At 44.4% G+C, this 16717-nt stretch overlaps 1 protein-coding gene across 4 annotated transcripts in view; it reads right to left on the reverse strand.

The window, feature by feature from the left end:
- The window catches only part of LOC142578686 (uncharacterized), an 80003-nt gene that overhangs the window by 18845 nt on the left and 44441 nt on the right, over positions 1-16717 (reverse strand). For 3 of the 4 annotated variants that reach the window (XM_075688161.1, XM_075688163.1, XM_075688164.1), the window contains exons 14-16: positions 12513-12670; positions 10859-10979; positions 5510-5635 (exon numbers count right to left, since the gene is read on the reverse strand). In XM_075688161.1, the coding sequence (XP_075544276.1) occupies positions 5510-5635; positions 10859-10979; positions 12513-12670 (405 nt within the window). The remainder of the gene's footprint in view (positions 1-5509; positions 5636-10858; positions 10980-12512; positions 12671-16717) is intronic. The other variant, XM_075688162.1, reaches the window with a different exon arrangement.

The raw sequence follows: 16717 nt of genomic DNA on the forward strand, positions 1-16717 counted from the left end.
GGTCGACGGCCAAGCGGCTAGCGGAGAGGTTTCTCGCGGTCGAGGGCAGGCTCCAAAACAACCGGAAGTGGACGATGTGACGTCGCATCGTGACGCAGAGCCAGTGAAGGCGGAGCTTAGCCCCGATCGCTCGGCGAACGAGTTGAGGAGGAAAAGCATAGCTAGGGAGGAGGGTAACTTGTAATCGCTTGTAGCTCTATTAATACATAACGCTTCACTTAAATTGTGGTGCGAATGTTCTACTTAAGCTGTACCCTACGCGTTTACAAAATTTGTCCGAACCGTTTCAGGGGCCCTTTAACAAAATTAACTGGAACACCAATGCATTTCTCTGCAAAGTTTGGGAATTTATATCTCAAGACTGGTCTCTGGTCTCATCTTGAAAATTCGTTCCAAGTGGATCCGCCAGGCTAGAATTTGTAAATTGCAATATGGGCCATAATGTAACTAGTTAAACCCTTAATTAGTGAATTTTTATTAATTAGTCGAGTTTGCATCTCAATTCTTTTTTGCAAGTCTTGTACGCCGCTTCAAGTAGACCAGCTCATGAACTAGAATTGTGATATCTGCCACAAAGATTTCTGAAAGTTTTCACATTGAACCACCCTGTATATATCTCTTGTGGACATGCTTCTGTATGCTTATAACAAGTATCACGGTGGTGGCGACGTAGAATGAGCTCGGCATGTTCATATGAAATAAATGCTGTTATTTTGTAAACTCTGTCCTCACTTCTTTTGTTCGGCCTACATTCGAGGCAAGTTTTTTTATTTTTTCTGGCTTCGGACATTCTGGAGTCAGCTTAGAATCAGGGCCGGCCTAGATTAGAGTAAATATGGTATGCTGGCTGAATCAATATGCTGGCAGCGCGTGGTCACCAGACACTTTGAGTATAGCGCAAAGCAGCAAGCACAAGAATGTAGTGTTAGATGTGCGATCCACACTGCTTGCCTAGTATGCAAGTGACACTGCAGCTCTTTCAAGCTTATGCTATTTCATGTATTGAGTGTTCAATGCTAATGTATCTAAGCGGAACCTAGCATTGAATAACATGGTGGCAATCGTCAAAGCCGGCATTGCCTGCGTCACATTTATCAGGTTGTCACCATCTATCATGATGTACCAAGTGCACTGTTTGGTCAAACTGTTCCCAACTAATTCTCATATTTGCTTTACATTCTTGTCATGATGCTTACTAAACAAAGCATTAGTAACAGCTGGGTGCTGTGTCCGAGATTTGTTCTAAATCCTTTGATGCTTTAGGCTTAATGAGAAAAGTTGCACCAGAAGTACATTGCCTCCTAGATTTATTGCTGCACACCACATTGCTCTATCTCAGAGGCCATGTATTATGAATCTTTTAAGTAGTTCCGTTTTGATGGCACAACATAAATTTTAAAATTGATGTGATCAGTATTCGCCTCATTGGTGCTGTGTGGAATACAGTAGCAACTCGTTCATAGGCTTTGGAAACAAAAACTTAAGAAATGCATACTAAGACAAAAAAAGAGAATGCTATCCAAAGTGACTAAAAATTTGACAGACACAAATGTAGTTGACATCTATATAACAAGAAGTGTTGCATGAATCGTTGCACATGAGACACGAGAGAGGCCGACATGCGTCAAGCTGGTGGGGCTTCGGTTGCCCGACACACGTCTTGTTTTCCTATAGCCTAGTGCTTTAAGATGGCGATGGGAAACCAAATTGAAATCAAGCTGGTGGGTGACACCGGATGCTGCCGAAGCAAAACGTGTGACGCTCACATCGCGTCGCTTGCAGCAGTGAACGGCGGCACATTTGGATGATCGCCTACTAAAAAAGGGCAGTATGCTACCAACGGCACTAGGCCTCACGCGCTGTAAAACCGATAGGTGAAAATGCTTATTACAATAGGTCTGGTGGTGATAGCTGTGAATGCAGCGGCCGACGACCCGGGAGGAAATTTGCTGGTAACCGAATAAGAAACTGAGTGCGCGCCGGCGTTTTCATGTGAGACAGGTGAGCGAGTATTGCATGGAAACTGATGCGGCTACTATTCTCAATCATGCGCACCTCACATCGTTTAACACGAGTGTTAAGGGCCCCATATCGCAGAAAATCGGGCATCCAACATCAACAGTCCTTTCGTGAAAAATCATTCCAAACTACGCATACCCCACCATGCAGGACCTACATGTAGCACAGAGAAGTTACTGAACTAATTGAATTTCTCAAAGTAAAATGCGTAAGTAAAGTACAACTTACACTCAATCTACAGACATGATAGCGTCGAATTGTAATTTGAATATACAAGAAAACATTGTTCAGTTACGTGAAAACTCAAACACAAATCCCTTTTCCAGCATTTTTACCTTTCACGGAGTGGCTAGCCTGGTTCCTTGCAACACCTCCAGATAGTACTCGCCTCCGCGCATCCCAGCCCACACAAGAGGTTGCATTTCTACCGGAAAGCTCGCCTTCATACATAGCGTTCGCCGCCAGCGTTTCCCGGTAAACATTATGTTTACATAAGCTGCAGTTGCCAGTAAGCGTTAGAAGCAGTCAGGGATCTATGAATGCTATCGCGTCTATTAACCCTTTGAGGGTCAATGAAGTAAATATACGGCGCCGCAAACAAGTCCAAAAATGGTCATGCCGTATATTTACGGCGCCGTCTGCACGTTTAAAACGTGTGCCAATTCCATAACTTTTTCTTTTCCGACATGTGCTGCCACTATTTGGGAATACAGAGAATTTTTTTCGCGTGCCTCCCTCTCTCTGTTTTTGTTGCATGGTCTGTTTCAGCGCTAGTTCGCTACCGCACGTCTATACACTACCGCTCACGCATTCGTGCGCACGCAGAAGGGTGGCGGTATGGGTTTTGTTTTCGCGGGTGGTTTCAGCTTCTTGCGCTTGCAAAACTGACGACTATCTCGTTACTAATCGCTCAAAGGGCAACCGCTTGTTTCTCGCTCATTTAGTGCTCATGGGGGTGCGCATAGGAAGGATGCCGCCGTGCATGCGTTTCCGTTGCTTTTCTTTTTTCTTTTTTAAGACTTGCAAGAACCAATTGCCTCTGGTTGGCGATAAGTTGAAGATTAGCGGAACTTTGTCACATGTTTTGCTTTTTTGACGGGCACACAACCGCAGTTTCCTTGAGTGTGCGCACCTACGCAGTTCAATTAGGCTATGGATGTACACGGTCGTCCACTTCCAATTTGAACACGGCTCTGGGCGGCCGGCGAGGCCGGCGCTCTGCAGAGCGCCGCTCGTGGGCGCCGGGGTAACTAACGCGCCGGCGCACTGCAGCCACAAGCGTGGCCGCAGCCGCGTCGTCTGCTACAGCGCGCCTGCACTAGTGTGTGCTGGCGGCTGAGGCCACGCCTGTGGCTGCCAGTACGCCGGCGCGTTAGTTACCCTGGCGCCCACGAGCGGCGCTTCGCGGAGCGCCGGCCTCGTTGGCCGCGCGGAGCCGTGTTCAAATTGGAAGTGGACGACCGTGTGCATATTAGTGTAAGAGCAGGAACATTTGAGTGTTGCGAAATGTTCTCGTGTGTGCATTTTTCAAAGCCTTGAACTATAACAATGCATCAAATTTTTTATTCTTATAAGTTTATTTCCTTTTTTAGTGTTGTTATTAATGAATGAAGAGTACATATATACCAACGCAACGTATTTTTTTCTCGCTTTACGGTCACCCTAGAAAAATTACGGTAAATTTTTTTCGAAATAAGTCCCTAAGAAGAATTGGAGTCTGCAATAAAAAAATCGACCCTGGGCGGTCGCATATGGCAAAACAAATCGACCCTCAGAGGGTTAAAGGTGAAGCTTAAGCATGCTCCAAATTTTTCTTGTTTGCATGGCATCTATCATCCAGAAAATGTATACAATCTCAGACATAAGCAGGGAACGGCAGCGTGTCTAGGTTATCGCCTATTAAAGACATACAGTACACTTCGAACGGCACCACATGCTCTCAAACAGATAGGTGAAGATGCTTATCGCAATAAGGTTGGTGGCGATAGCTGCGAATGCGGCATGCGACAAACCCGGAGGAGATTTGCTGGTACCAGAATAAGAAACTGAGTGCACTCCAGCGTTTTCACGTGAGATGGATGGGCGAGTATTGCGTGGACGCTGATGCGGCAGGCAGCTACTGTTCTTGTTTATGTGGGATCTATCGGTCGGAAAACATATCATACGATCGCAGTTTAGCAATGTGCTGAACGTTGGCAACGAGCATTTTCTTTTAGGGGGGTGGGGGTGGGGGGGACGTATGAATCAGTAAAATATAAGCATAACTCTGGGATGTATTCTCGAACTATTACTTTTGGAGATATTATTGCCTTAGCGCGACTTAGTTCTCAACCAGTCAATCAGTTCGTCCGGTTTTGGTCTACCAGCCAATCAGTGCACAAATGATGGCCGAGGCAATAGTATCACCGAAAGTGATCATCCCAGAATATGTCTCTCTAATGGGTCATTTTGGCGTTCTTGACTGTGAACGTTGGCACCGGGAAACCGTACATAGCGGGATTGTATGAACAAGCTTTTAATGTATACGGATACAGCATAGGATTAGGTTTGTATTTGGTGTACACTTGGTTTACTTGCACATTGCGAACTTTTACATCTAGGTGGTGTCGCAACTGTTTGTGTTTGCATTAGTGTTCCATTCAGTTCCCCTATTCTAGAAGACTAGCCTGCACCATGCTCTGTAGCATATTATAGTATAATTGGATTATCGACCAATGCTAATGCAATCATTTTACACTATACTTAAATACCTACAAGCACCATAATACCCTTCCCCCCAACTTTCAGTGTTCTTATATGAAACATTATAGTGGAAGGGGCAGCATCCCTCCAACTTTCTTAAATTTCATTCTTCACAATGCTTCATTATTTAAACATTACATGTATTTCATGATGCTTACTATACCCAAAATTTAGTTTGTGACCATTGGTTCAATTGTAGATGCCGTGACCTGCTACACTCAATGACACAAATTTGCGACATGCTGACTTCCTAAATCACACCGTTAAACTGTGCTTATTTCTGATGTCAGAAATGCTTTGCCTACAGCTTAAATCTATGTCGCAGCAATCTGCACGATTTCAGCTTCATTCACAGTGATATGCAACGTGACTTCAACTGCCTCTGTGATTCTTTTCCGTTGGACAGACTCAATTAACGAAGTAGCAAGGTGTTCGATTACATCAGAGCCACGGAAAGACAACCAATAGGGAAAAAAGAAATCCAGCAACATGCGAATGCTACCACCAAAGGGAGCAAAGCCAACAAGGTCATGAAGAGAGAATGTAATTAGGAAACCATGCGGGATGAAGGCAGTGCAGCAACCAAAGAGTCACAAATCAGCAGAAACAAAGAAGGAAAAACCCAACTCCAAAAGCTAAACATTTATTCCAAGCATCAAGGCTAAAGCGAAGGTGCAGCAGCAGCAACAAAGCAGGAGGTAGTGCCAAGATGCAAAAGATTTCGAAGACTGGACGACGGACACCGTACCCTTTCCAGATCCTGCCGCAGATGGACAAACATTTTGACACGCGAGTAAAGGCTGTTCTCTTCTAGCTTATCCAAGCCATCCGTCTCTTCCTTCAATGGCATCAGCAAAGGCTTGTCATGGTTTGCCTGTTAGGAGTACAATGAAAAACAATCAGTTGAGCAAGTTACTGCGAAATGACCCTTGCATGTGAGGCATGCAGAGAGCATGGCTCGTATTCTCAGTCGATCACTTTCAGGTCTGTTTCACTGGGACAACGGGTGTCTTATAAATGGCTTGACAAAGCAGCATGCGCTGAGTGATAGTGTTAAACCACGATAGTATAACAAAGTAGGTAAAATTAGCAATTTGCTTCATTATATCGAAATTTCGTTGTATTGAAATTCAACCTTTTATGCAAATAAGTACAGTCACTGATCAATTTTTCTTGCACGGAAAGGTGCCGCAGAATTTTCCGAATCATCGGGCAATAGAAAAAAGCAAATTTAAATGAGAAAACAAGTCATTTTGATGGGAATTGGCGACAAATGATACAGTTTTATGCCACGTCGATGATACCTTCACATAGGTGGTACGAATTAAGCGAAGCCAGCCACGCTTTGGCGTGCACTCTGCCACCGCAGCTGATAGCGTCGCCCGCAATGCGGCGATGCTATCATGAAAAGCTCCGGCAGCGGGGAGCAAATCCTTTGTCTGCCTCTTGTTCCATCGGGTCATGGAAAGTCGAGATTACACAACCTTCAATACTAAACGCACGGGAAGACAGCTTGCATGACGCCACGCCATCTTGGCATGCCCACTCTTTGCACACGTGGCAGATAACCTCTAAAGCAGGGTGTGCGGCTGCATATGCACTCAGCTGCGCTTACAGCCAACTATGCGTGCTATGCTATGCACTATGCGTGCAACAGTGGAACGAGATTTGCAACGCCGCCGACAGCCAGATGCACAATGGGAAAACGTGGAACTTGCTTAACCCTTTGAGAGTCGAATTATTTTGAAAAAAACTTTCCCAGGTGGTCAAATTACTTTATTGCTGATCTTGAATGTACAAAATGTATAACGTCGGGAATAAATAGTAAAAAAAATTTAGGAACAGTATTTTGATGTCGGCATCACTCAGAACTGCAAAATGTTCAATAGTATTTCAGAGTGTGGTACTCCTTGAAACACGGGTCTACACACAGCGCCTTATCGCAGTCTGCACACCTAAAATGCGTGCCTGTTCTCCTCTTGGAGCGACGAGTTGTGTTGGCGCACACATGACACCTTCTCTGCGTGCGGCTGCCTGGGGCACAGGTCTGAGGCACCCTCTCGCGTAAGCACATTGCCGCAGAGAGCGAGTATACAGCGTGAGCGGTGGTGATAAACAAGCTAAGAGCAGCGCCAATCAAGATAAAAATCAACTTCCGCTGCCCCTGCGAGAGCATGCAGACAAAGAGAAAAATCACGTTTCACGCGCCTCTGTTGCGATCATGCGGCGGGACCGAAACCGCGTTGCTGCTGAGAGCAAGAATACCTCGTGAGCGGCGGTGATAAAAAAGCTAATAGCAGCGCCACAATCAAGATAGAAATCAACTTCCACCGCCATGCAAGAGAGTGCCGACAAAGAGAAAAATGACATTTCGGGCGCCTCCATTGCGATCACGCGGCGAAACCGAAACCGCAAAAGGGGTGTTGTCGCAGTCTGCGTGACGTGCTGAAGCTAGAAATCAGTTCTGCTTATCTCCCAAAGCAGGTAGCACAAATTTCAAACGCTTCTTGTAAGTCCTAAGAGGTGGCAGCACCTCGCAGTTAGCACGCATCATCATTATGGCGCGAAATTTCAAACGGAGGGTCGAAACCGTACCCGTACGGCAAAGACCTTGCAGGACAGAAAACCGCCGCTGTACATGTACGGCAAAAACATTCAAAGGGTTAAGGGGGGACGCGGGGATCAGATCGCGAAAATAGCAAAAAAAGATCGATTTTTGGCAACGACGCGTTTCGGTATTTGCAATGCCTAATCTACATTGTATCAAAATGGTTTAACTGAAAACGCACTAAAAGTGCCCGAAAAAAATTAATTTATGAGTTCGTAGGGCGAGAAAACAGCTTTAAATCGCGTAAAATCACCACAGTTCGCGGAGCCCTAACTCGTCTTTCCCGCCACCGAACGCCGCCATCTTGGTATCGTTCGAAAGCTCGAAGTTTCGCCATTCCCTTTCTGAATTGTTCGGTCGTCGCCATCTTGTAACAAACACACAAACACAAAAGAAGCGCGGGTCTGCTAGAGGCGGTCACACGGGCCCTGCGATGAAAGCGGGCCTCCGATTGGTTGCCGTACTGAAAGGCGTCTTGCCATTGGTTGCTGCTGCAGCAGCGGGCAAGCTGGCAACCACAGCGGACCGCAGTTGTCTGCTTTGAAAACCACGCCGGCGTGTTTCTTCGTTTGACACGCGCAGAATCCGGATTTATGAAAGCTCCCAGGTCAGTGATGGATCGTCGCCCGTTCGAAAAGAACTTTTAAATGAAGCATGCCTTCGGAAAACGGAAGTGCAAGCCTCCTACGGCGAGAAAAAGCAGCGGCCAGCGGGAGAAGCGCAGAACTCGACTGAACACGCGGATTCCAGCAGCGAAGCCGACAATCGCCCTGTGACATCGACACTGATAACCAAGCCACCGGAAGACGTGCCAACGGAGACTCTCGCACCTGTGCGTACGGCCGCGCGAGTCAGCAACCGAGATCGCGTTGTTGGAGGCGACGCGGGTCGAAGGTCTCCATCGCCGACAGAGACGGTGTGCGTTTCCTATGCATCGTGCGACAGGGACACGCAGCCTGCGAGTGAGCCCCAACCGTTGACGAGCTACATACTGTATGGTGACTCAAGGCTCACCAGACGAATCATCGCACGATTCAGACGCGCCTCGAGCCGCGTTTTGTGCCAGCGGTGACTGCAGAAGCGCAGGCACGCAGCGTTCGCGACTCCCTTCGCGCAGTGTCCGCGACTGAGTGGAAGCAGCAATGCCAAGAACAAATTTCGGCGCCTTGTGACTGTGAGTTCATTATTATGCCTGTTTCCGCGATGAACTCTTTGATCGCTAAAACTCTGTGCCCAAGATGCCAACAGCGTTCTGTGGGTGTACACTGCGATACCAGGCTCGGTCTGGCAGTGAAAATGGTGGTCATGCACTACTCCAGACGGCACAAGAAAAGGATAAAGAACGCCTGAAGAAGGCATCCAGAGCCCACCAAACAATGAGGCAAAGGTGTAAGAAGATGCCTGACAGCAATGATTCAAAATATTACAGCCCTGGTGCTTTTGAATAAATTTGCAGGGCTGTTAAAACTTTGCAGCCAGTTTTCTCAATTGCATTTTTTTTGTCAAGCGTAGCACAACAATGGCTGGACAGATTTTGGCCCAGTTTGTTTTGCTGTGATCCACAAGCTGTGCTGTACTTAAAGACAGTCTTGAAATGTTTCTTTATCTTTCCATTATTTAATTATTTCACAATTACTACATGGCTCCATGCAGTGAAGCACAGTCATGTGCATGTTATGTTGAGCAAAAAATTATTAGCGCTTTAAAAAAAAAAATCGAACAGTGTCTTGATGTAGATTAGACATCTGTGCAAACATACAAAGTATTCCCTGCTCCCTATCATGTTTCGTTACTGTGCCAGGCTTTCCACAAGCAAGGAACTTATAAATTCTTATAAAACAAAAACTAATTAAGATATCCTAATGAAATTTCAGATTTGTCTTTTTATTGCAATGTGCAGTGTGTGCGCCAAATTTCAGCCCTTTCTGTCAAGAAACAAAAAAGTTAATTCTGATCCCCTCCTCCCCCCTTAAAGCGAGTGTCATATTGAACGTGTTGCAATGCCATAATGTCATGAACGAAAATGGAGTCAAAGGGTGAAAGGCAGCAGGGTATTGCAGTGCCGTAACCCTTAGAGCCGTCCCAAGCATGGAAAATATGACAGATTCGAACAAAAAACCAGTTTTGACTTTGGTCAATTTATCTATGGATTAAATCAAGACGTAAAGGTACAGGTTGCCAATCTAATGCTAAAAACCACAGGATTTAGAATATCAGTTTTAAAGTGGTCAATTTTGCCCTTATTTGAATGTGACAAGAGGGTAGAATTCAAGCAATGAAATTCATGAATAAAACTTGTGTTAATATCAAGTGCAGTCAAATCTCGATATAACGAATCACACAGGACCACCAAAAATCATGTTATTCTAAAAGGTCAACATAGTGAAAGCCCCACAATTAACTATTCCGCCCATCAACCCATCAGTTCATAAGCTGTCACCATTTGAGCTATCCACGAAAACATCGCTGTTGGCTCTCGGACCGCACTGTTGCTACTTTTCATAGATTCCGCCACCACGCACTACCAAAGCACCGTATAGAAAGAATGATGTACGCAAAGTAGAAGCTGACGCTGAGAAAACTACTGACAAAAAGGAAGTTCCATGTCACCTCCAAAGAGCAATGTTTCTTGTTTGTTTGTTTTTCACAGTCCTTGTCGTGGACAACCCAATTGTCTCACTCGAGGCGGACACCTGAACTATTCCAAAGCGCAAGCGTGCGTAAACGACACCATCCTGAGGGTGCAACCGTATGGCATCCCCGCGAGTACAAAGTTTGCATTTCTCCACGCACGTAGCTGGTAGGGCCACAGAAAGCACGAAAGAAAAAGGCATGCGCAGCAAGAAGGGCGAAAAATGGAAGAGATGCGACTCCATTGCTAGGTGAAACTTGCCTGTGCAGAGCAGATGCTCGCAAAACCCAATTGTCGTCGCCTCAACAATAGATGAAAAAAATTATCTCCAGTGTTTTTTATTGAGTGCCATCTCAGGTTTTCCAAACCCGTCTACTGTGGCATCCACCTTCTGTGCCTTGTCATCTGCTAGCCTACTGTTTTGACTGCTGTTAAGGGCACATGGAAATCTAAGAATCCCCAGATTTTGCAATATTAGTAGTACTGAGGCGTGGTTAACATGACACAGAAACTGAATAACGAACGTAATTCTGAAGTTCGTGGTACTGAAATATTTGTACGTTGAAACCATATGCCAGCAGGGGATTTCTGGAAAGTTCATTAATCTGAAAAGTTTGTTAATGTGATGTTCATAGTAACGAGGTTTCACTGTAAATAAGGTAGTCTTGTCCCACAGTGCATAATGTAAAGACTGAGAGAAAACCATGTGTGGCACACCACATGGAACAAGACAGCTGTCAAAAACAGCGCCGAAAAAGGTAAGTGGCCATCAATTCAATCCAAAGCATGCCAGCTGTTCATAGCAGGGCAATCATAAAGGGCACCAAGAAGAATCAAAGAGAGGACAGGAGACATACTTTGCGCTTCAGCTTCCAGAAATTGAAGACGAAGTCGACAACTACACTGTCTGTGGACATGGCTTCGGCAGTCTCCTTCAGGCTGACATGCTTGTAGAACTCAGCCTCAATAGCCTGAATCCTGAAACGAAGAAACAGGAGCAGCGAAGACACATTTATTATACACCATGTGGGTGAAGCACTGAGGAAATTGCACTACCATATTTATTCAAATATAAGTCGACCTATCTTTTTTTCAGAAATGATACCCAAAATGAGCTATGAACCTGTACTCTTGACTAGAGAATCAACCTATATTCTTGAACAAAGCCGGTAATAGTACCGAACTAAGGGAGTTCCTTTGTTGCACACGCCATAAAGCCAGTCAGGAGATTATCGAGACTGGCTTTAAGAAATGCTGCATATGCAACACACTCAACGGCACCAAGGGATGACGTCGTTTGGGCTGCCAAGGATGCCCGCGAAGCATCTAACGAGGATGCAGCTTGTTGCATCGACTATAGAGGTTTAGCAGCAGCGATTACAGCAAGTATAGGTGTGTCATGTTCAAAGTTTTCCACTTTTCTGAGAAGGTATGGGTCCTCCTATATTCAAATCATTATTTTTTGTTTCTCATGAGTTCAATATATGTAGGGGTCGACCGATATTCGTGTTCGACCTATATTCGAGCAAGTATGGTGCGTTCATGAAGCGATCATTGCTTATTGCAGCATTTGAAGACTGTGTGCTGTCAGGGTCATTGGCAACCTTTAATGAAAGAGTAATGGCTTCCCCTAGGCCTGGGCAATCGATAGACATTTATCCAGCTTAACCAACAATATGTGTTATAAAGTTCAAGTTGATTAGTAGAAACAGTCCAAATGAGGCAAGTAAGCCTTTGTCATCATGACTTTAGTTCTTGCATTCAAAATGCAGCGCAGGAAGTACCGAGCCTGATGCGATAGCACAAAAAGACATACCTAAGAGCTGTGGGATAAATCCTACCTTTGCCACAAGCTTTTGACAGCCTGATAAAAGACTTACTCTGCCTGGCTTATTTTCCTGGCTATTGTACTGTTTAGACAGTCCACTTTTGAAACAAATGTATGGCTGTGTGGCTTGTGCATTAAAAGTGCTCCATCTGTGGTTGCCAATGGAAACAGTACAGTGAGAGGTGGGGTCTCGAGATGGAAGCGCCAGCAGCTGCACAGCCAGAGATGCTTGCAGGTTGGCCACCAAAGGAACAGCAGAAGGTGTGTGCTAGTCAATTGCTTGAATTACATGGCATATATATGCAGCACTAAAGATGGAAGACAATGTGAAATAAACACTATGGGTGTTGGACATCACGTGGTTTGCTTTAACAGAATCTGGCAGCGCAGGGCAAGAACACTGTTTGGAGCAATACAGCTGGTGGAGTGCCCATTCATACAGAAATAATCAGAAACTGAGGGTACCCAGACATTTCTATTTATTTGATGTAGACAACATTTATTCCCTTCTAGTTAAATAATATATGCCTACAAGAAATGAATACCTCCATAACAGACCAACAAATAAATATTTAATGAACATCTAGTCATTCGGCTCAAAATTTTAATTGAAGACACCTTGCCCTACTTTTCACTGCACATTTATCTCAGTTCTGTAAGCACGTAGATGCAGGAAGTCATACTTGGCCAGTCGGGCGCTCTCCTTCTCCTCGTTGCTGACCTCAGCATCCCGTTGGTGGTGGCCTTCCCGGGAAACGGGGCTTGCCTTCTTGTCCGAGTCATCCGACGACGCCTCCTTTCGGTGCACCTCTTTCTTCTTGCTGTGCTTAGGGCAGTACGACTGTGGCAGAACAAGAGGGGCACATAACTGAGGAACTTGCCAAGTCGGTGAGATTTCCATAGAGACAACGGGGCCAGTTTTCACAGGCAACGCTAGCTGCGTCTGGATTCTAATGATAGTTGCATAGAAAGTGTTTTCTTGCAAATACTAGAGGGTTTTGATTATTCAATTATAATTTAAATTTAAACATGGTAGGCATCGCCTGAATAACTTATTAGGGTAAATCAGAAAGTCTTTGCCCTTATGTTTTATTATCCAAAATGAGGTACAAACAAGTAATTACAAATATACATACTACAGTGCAGTCCACTTATAACGATATCAAGAAGAACGAAAAATCTGATCGTTATAGCCGATCATCGCTATATCTGGACTGCCATAAAAAAAGCAGCCGAACGTACCTTTGTAGCTCCGAAACTAAATTTGCCACTTGCGCTAAAAGATAGACATTGTATAAAGTAGGCTGTGAAAAATGAGACATTCATTTATACCTCTAAACAGAACATCAAGCATTAGATGCACTGAAATAGTCAGAAATGCAGACTTGCTTTCGTGGGAGTTTCAGGTTCACAACTGCGGTGTCCAGATGCTGCGCAGACACTAGCAGCAATAATTTAGCGCGCATAAAATCAATGAGTGGGCATTTCCATTGACAATTTTATGGTTTTATTAGAATTTTACTTAAAGTCTACTTTTATTTCTTTTAACGATGAACTGTATGTTCAACGACAAGGGATATGCATCGGGTCCTCGGGATATGCATTGGGTTTGCAATAGAGGAGTGCTCGCTGTCATGTTTCTAATAAATCGCTAGCGGTGTTTTTCATGCTGAATTTTTCAGGCTGGCTACTGGGATTTGATAACAGAGAATTTGTCTGAATTCATGAATATATACCAAGCAACTATGTGTCAATCTATTCAACTACTGTGCTGTGCTTACTCTTGAGAATCAGTGCAACAGCTTGATGTTATGGAGGTTGAGCTAAAATGGTTAAGCTTAATGTTTACTGTAAATAAAGTCACTCGACTGCCGCTGCCATGCGCAAGTTTAAGAATAACTAAAATACTCGGGTGAAAGATATAGAAAGGGCTAATTAGGTTGGTTAACATGCTTGTACAGCGTTGCCATATTATAAATATGCTGTCAATCATACGAAGGTAGGTGCGCGGTTTTAAAGGGTAGGATTTCAACAGGTTCGCTTCAAGTTGTCCCATGAAGATATTCGCACACGTGGGAGCGAATGGTGTTCCCATGCTAGTGACGAAAGTCTGCAGCTAGTGAATAGAATCATATTCGAAATAGTTGAGCGTGAGAACTAACCTGAGGAGTGACAGGTAAACTTCAGGAGCGTGCGTGGCTTGGGGATTAATTGCAATAGATTTGGAAACGGCTTCAATTCCTTCACTCATGGGTATGTTAGTGTAAAGGGCAGAGTATTAAATTTACTGCTCACCACTCTCCTAGTCAGATCAACTTCCTCGACATGACGGTCTACATAGAAAACGGAAAACTGAGAACAACACTTTACCGGAAGCCTACGGACAGCCAGCAACATTTAGACTACAACAGTCATCACCCACGACACTGCAAGCAAGGAATTTATGGCGAAAAAGCGAAATGAATAAGAAGGATCTGCAGTGAAGACCACAATTATATCCACCACCTAAATGACCTTAAAAACAACGATAGCGGAAAGAAACTATCCACAAGTTCCTCTTGATAGAGCTTATGATGTCGTGTCAAGATTGGAGAGTATCTGAATTAGCGAAGAAACAGCCTACACCAGAATCTGACAGAGCGCCAGCCTTTATAACAAAATATTCTAATGCACTCCCAAACACAAACAACATCCTATGAAAATACCACGCAATATTATTAAGTAAAAGCGTTCCCAGATGTACCAAGGGTTACCTATCGCCGTAACTGGAACTTTAAGACATGTTAGTGCACGCAAAAGTCAGCCAACATCATTCCCCCGTAATAAAATCGTGTTGTCACCCCAGATGCAAAACCTGTACGCACTTTCAAAGTGACATTAAAGTTAAAAGCACTGCAAATAGTTATACACACGAAGTCAAATCTAGCTTCACTTGTACAAGTTCGGATATAATTTACATACTTGAATGTTCCTTCTGTAAGAAACAATATATTGGTGAAACGGCACAACCAATGAACGCGAGATTAAACGGACATCAGGCGGACACAGCTAAAAAGCTTCCCAAAGCCGTCGGCCAAGCATTTCAACCAACCAAGTCATAATTTTGATGAACTTAAACTCTGTATCTTACAGTCATATTTCCGCTCTGAACGAGAAAGAAAATACAGAGAATCTTGCCTTATCCATAATTTCAAGACATTGCAACCAATAAGCATAAACGTTTCAAAGGGAGCTTTGGAATCTATTCGCTATGCTAAATTTCAAGCTATAGGCAACAACACTTAGTTTGGCTTCTTTGAGTTTTTTCTCTTTCTTTCTTCTTCTTTCCTTTATTTCCTTTTATTTATTTATTTATTTATTTATTTACTTATTCCATTTCAGTATTCCATTCAGTGTTTCAGTCGTGGCACCCAATATCACACCGGTGCTCGCCCCACACCATGCTGTTTATGCTGTACATACGCGGCACGTATCCACCCTGGAGGCGTGCCTTGAAGATGGGTAAACACGAGTGACCATCTACGCTGCTTTTCAAAACGGCCCGAGACAGTCGCTCACTTATCTCGAAAGCCGTATCGTCGTTGCGGTTGGACCCAGTTTGGTTGCATTTCCGTCCTTTGGCACTTCATATGTGCCCTCTTTTTACCGTGACAGGGTAGGAAGCCTTCGTTGTAGCGGTGTGGCGATTTAAAAAAATGTTTGTTACCGTATTTACTCGCATAATGATCGCACTTTTTTGTCAGAAAAACTGACGCAAATTCAGGGGTGTGATCATTACGCGTGTTAAATTTCCCACGAAAAAAAAAATTTTTTCCCGTCCCGCGTTTGCTGCGGGACACCAAAACAAAAATGGCGGCCGGCAGAGCAAACCGAACGCGCTGAACGCGATTTTTTCTTCTTTTCGTGAGTACATTACATGCATTGAAACAGTTTCTTCCGTATCAGTAATGAATAATAGAATCGTTAATATCGACAAGTTTGCGACAATAGTGTAGCCATGTCCACTTTGAGGGGGCAGAAACAGATGGGCGCGCTTAGCTGCCAGTGACATAGAAACACATGGCGGGCATGCTGCGGAAACTGCGGCATCTGTCTTCACTACTATCCTGATACCGCACGTCTGCGCTAAGGGTGGGTGAATATTTTAGCTGTGTTACAAGCGTTGGCGTATGAATAAGGTACACTTTTAATGTATCAGTGTAAACGTGGCTACTATCATTGCCGCTCGCGATTTGTTGCGTGCCCACGAATGCAGATGAAAAGAATCGAAAGGTGCCTTTTTGTTGTTGTTGTTGACCACAACCATTATAAAGCCTACACATAATAAAGGCAAGTTTGGTTGTACCTGTTTTTGTAATGGAAGTGCGGAAAGTGATGAAAGTAATGAAATGAGGCATCCACTTAAGAATGTTTGGTGCGTGCTGACCGCTTGGTTTTTCTTGAAGAGTCGTTCGCGTAGCATTCGACAGATGGTAAGCGCGATCATAATTAGCTAGACTTGGCACACGACATATCGCTGTGGCAAGTTCGGGGTGCGATCATTACACGGGAAATAAAAAAATCAAATTTTGACAACAAAATTCAGGGGTGCGATAATTACGCGAGTGCGATCATTATGCGAGTAAATACGGTATATCTAAAAGCAGGTTCCGCAAGTAGGGTCGGAAAATTGTAAATGCACTGAAATGTGGTCATTACAATTGATAGATTGTTATAAGTGGGTTCAACTGCATTATGAAATAAAGCACCCGGAAAAGAGTGAGGAGCAGGCTTCTATTGAAAAGAGCAGCTTGAGAAAAGGTGACTTCCCGCTTCACTTGCGAGATTCACGTGTCATGCACGATTGCAAAATTTGGCCAAGATGTTCACAGCAGCGTGTGCTACCTGA

Source organism: Dermacentor variabilis, chromosome 4 (assembly GCF_050947875.1).
Source record: "Dermacentor variabilis isolate Ectoservices chromosome 4, ASM5094787v1, whole genome shotgun sequence".
In the NCBI taxonomy this organism is placed as follows: domain Eukaryota; kingdom Metazoa; phylum Arthropoda; class Arachnida; order Ixodida; family Ixodidae; genus Dermacentor; species Dermacentor variabilis.